Here is a 2,500-nt window from a genome sequence, read left to right as displayed (position 1 = left end):
AATTATACCGCTTATAAAAATCCGTTCTAAAGAAAAATCGATATCTCACGATCTACTGACTCTAAGAAATCGCTTGAAACGAGAAAATACTCTATACCTCAAGGCAGTGCTTGCTAGGAATATTTTACTGATGCGCTGATTGTTTGCACTCGTGCCGACACTCACCTCTTGTTAATTATGCAGCGGCAGCGGCGCCATGAAATGAACATTTCGGCATCAGTTTTTGTGTGTGAATCACTTTAAAGCCTGCTATTTCACATTTTTATTCTTTTGTTTTGAGTTTATTATTCCAGTTAGTGAATAATATTTTATTTTCAACTAAACAAACAAAGAAGCTCGCTGCTGTGAAATTAGCAAAGTAAGAAAGTAATATCACACGAGTGATAGACGTTTTTGATTGCCAACGATATTTGTTGATATGTTTTCAATTTGCATTCATTTGGCGCCATGAAGTGAACATTTCGGCATCAGTTTTTGTGTGTGAATCACTTTAAAGCCTGCTATTTCACATTTTTATTCTTTTGTTTTGAGTTTATTATTCCAGTTAGTGAATAATATTTTATTTTCAACTAAACAAACAAAGAAGCTCGCTGCTGTGAAATTAGCAAAGTAAGAAAGTAATATCACACGAGTGATAGACGTTTTTGATTGCCAACGATATTTGTTGATATGTTTTCAATTTGCATCGGTTTTCATCGAGAGCATTTAAGTTTATTTAACAATTATTTGCTGAAGGCGAAGTGATTATCGGTGAATATTCACCGAGACGAAGACGAGGTGAATATTCACCGATAATCACTGAGCCTGAGGCGAATAATTGTTTTAGTATAAATACACAGGTGATTATTTCAAAAAAAGAGAAAAAAAAAAACATTTCAATGCGAAATCATCTTCAATTAAAGTGGCCAAACGACTACTGGCAGCCATTGTCCGTCAAGGTGATTATCGGCTGATAATCCGAGATAGCGAACCAATGTTCCACGGGTAAATACGGTAATTAATGATTTTTTTCTCTTGCTTGAAAAATTAATTATTCATTTTCTATTTTTGGCTGGGTTGTCCATTGTTTTTTCCTCTGGCAACCAGCCTTTTATTTTAGCAAAAAAAATGGTCACCTGGTAAAGTTTCTGGGATGACCACTAATTTTGAGCACTGGAGATCATTAAGCACAGCAAGTCTAACATTGGTCCCGAAAATTGGACTTTTAAAAATTTCTAGAATTAATTTTCCTACATGTACATGTACATGTATGATAATTAATTATTATGTACATGTAAGAATGCTAAAGATGGATGACTGGACAAAATGATTATTAATTAATGTCATCCTTTTAGAATAAAACTTATGCATGATTCACAACACAGCCCAATGGAAGTGAATAATTAATACTGGGGTTGATTGAAGCTTAATGTTTAGACATCTCACAGAATTGGAACATGTCTTACTGCAGAAAAGTAATACTTTTTATGTATGAATGCTTTTCACAATAATGGCCACACAAGAACCAAAAAATACATACCGGTAAATGAGGAAAAAAATTGCGTTTACTTACTCCATGACTAAGGGCTGGTCTCTCATGGGAATTCTAAACCTCTCGCCTAAAATGATGTAAATTTCACTGTATTGCATACCAATAAATTACATGTATTTATTAACTGCCAAAAACAACCAAAAATAATACCTTGTACAATATACATGTCAGCACAACAAAAAGGTTTATGATGAGATAGCACTTTTGTACACACTACACTGTATGTACATGTACAGTAGGCTTGTACCGTATGAGAAAACACACTATTAAATTAAGTATAATTAACAACTATTCCATGAGAGCGCGTTGGATATGAGATGATACTAAGATAGCCAACGAGGCACGTAGCGCTGAGTTGGCTATAATCATCTCATATCCAACAAGCGCGAGTGGAATAATAATTGTTTTATTAAAAAGCCCCCAAAATATAGAAAACTAGAAGTTACAATAAAAATAAAAAGGCCCAAAAAATCATGTATATGTTGCCGTGTTTGTAGATTATAGTAATAATGGTTCATAACCCATGATGGCTTAGCCAATCAAAACTCTCGAATTGCATTATCCAATGATCCAGTTTTTAATAATAACTATTATAACCAGGTGTTTCAATTCATAAAAATAATGTGAAATTAGTGGGTGGTTTGAGTAAAGTAACACACTGTATCAACAATGGGCCGAAAAGCCCAATTCTCTAGGGGTATCTGGGGGGCATGCCATTTGAAACTGTCTAATTTGTTCAATTTAGGGAAAAAAGTAGCCGACTTCTCTGAGTGACAAAGCAGACACTTCTTGTCAGCTGTCGGTACTTATTGAAACCAATATATAACCCTAATTAAAATTATTTTTTAATACAATGCCCCAACTTTACATGCATAAAATGTACAAAATATTATGTAGATATTACCATCTCCTGCTATTATGGATCAGCAGGTGGTTTTGACAATCATACAGACACAAGTAGGAAACTAC

General features: G+C 34.0%; 1 protein-coding gene across 1 annotated transcript in view; it reads right to left on the bottom strand.

Annotated features, from left to right (window-relative positions):
• Positions 1-2,500, bottom strand: part of LOC138019306 (T-cell immunomodulatory protein-like) — a 25,521-nt gene that overhangs the window by 18,681 nt on the left and 4,340 nt on the right. Inside the window, exon 4 of the mRNA XM_068866052.1 lies at positions 1,553-1,598. Coding sequence (XP_068722153.1) covers positions 1,553-1,598 — 46 coding nt within the window. The remainder of the gene's footprint in view (positions 1-1,552; positions 1,599-2,500) is intronic.

The sequence above is a fragment of the Montipora capricornis genome, chromosome 10 (genome assembly GCF_036669925.1).
Source record: "Montipora capricornis isolate CH-2021 chromosome 10, ASM3666992v2, whole genome shotgun sequence".
Classification (NCBI taxonomy): domain Eukaryota; kingdom Metazoa; phylum Cnidaria; class Anthozoa; order Scleractinia; family Acroporidae; genus Montipora; species Montipora capricornis.
Note: the sequence above shows the minus strand (reverse complement) of the source record. Positions and strands in the feature narration are given on the sequence as shown.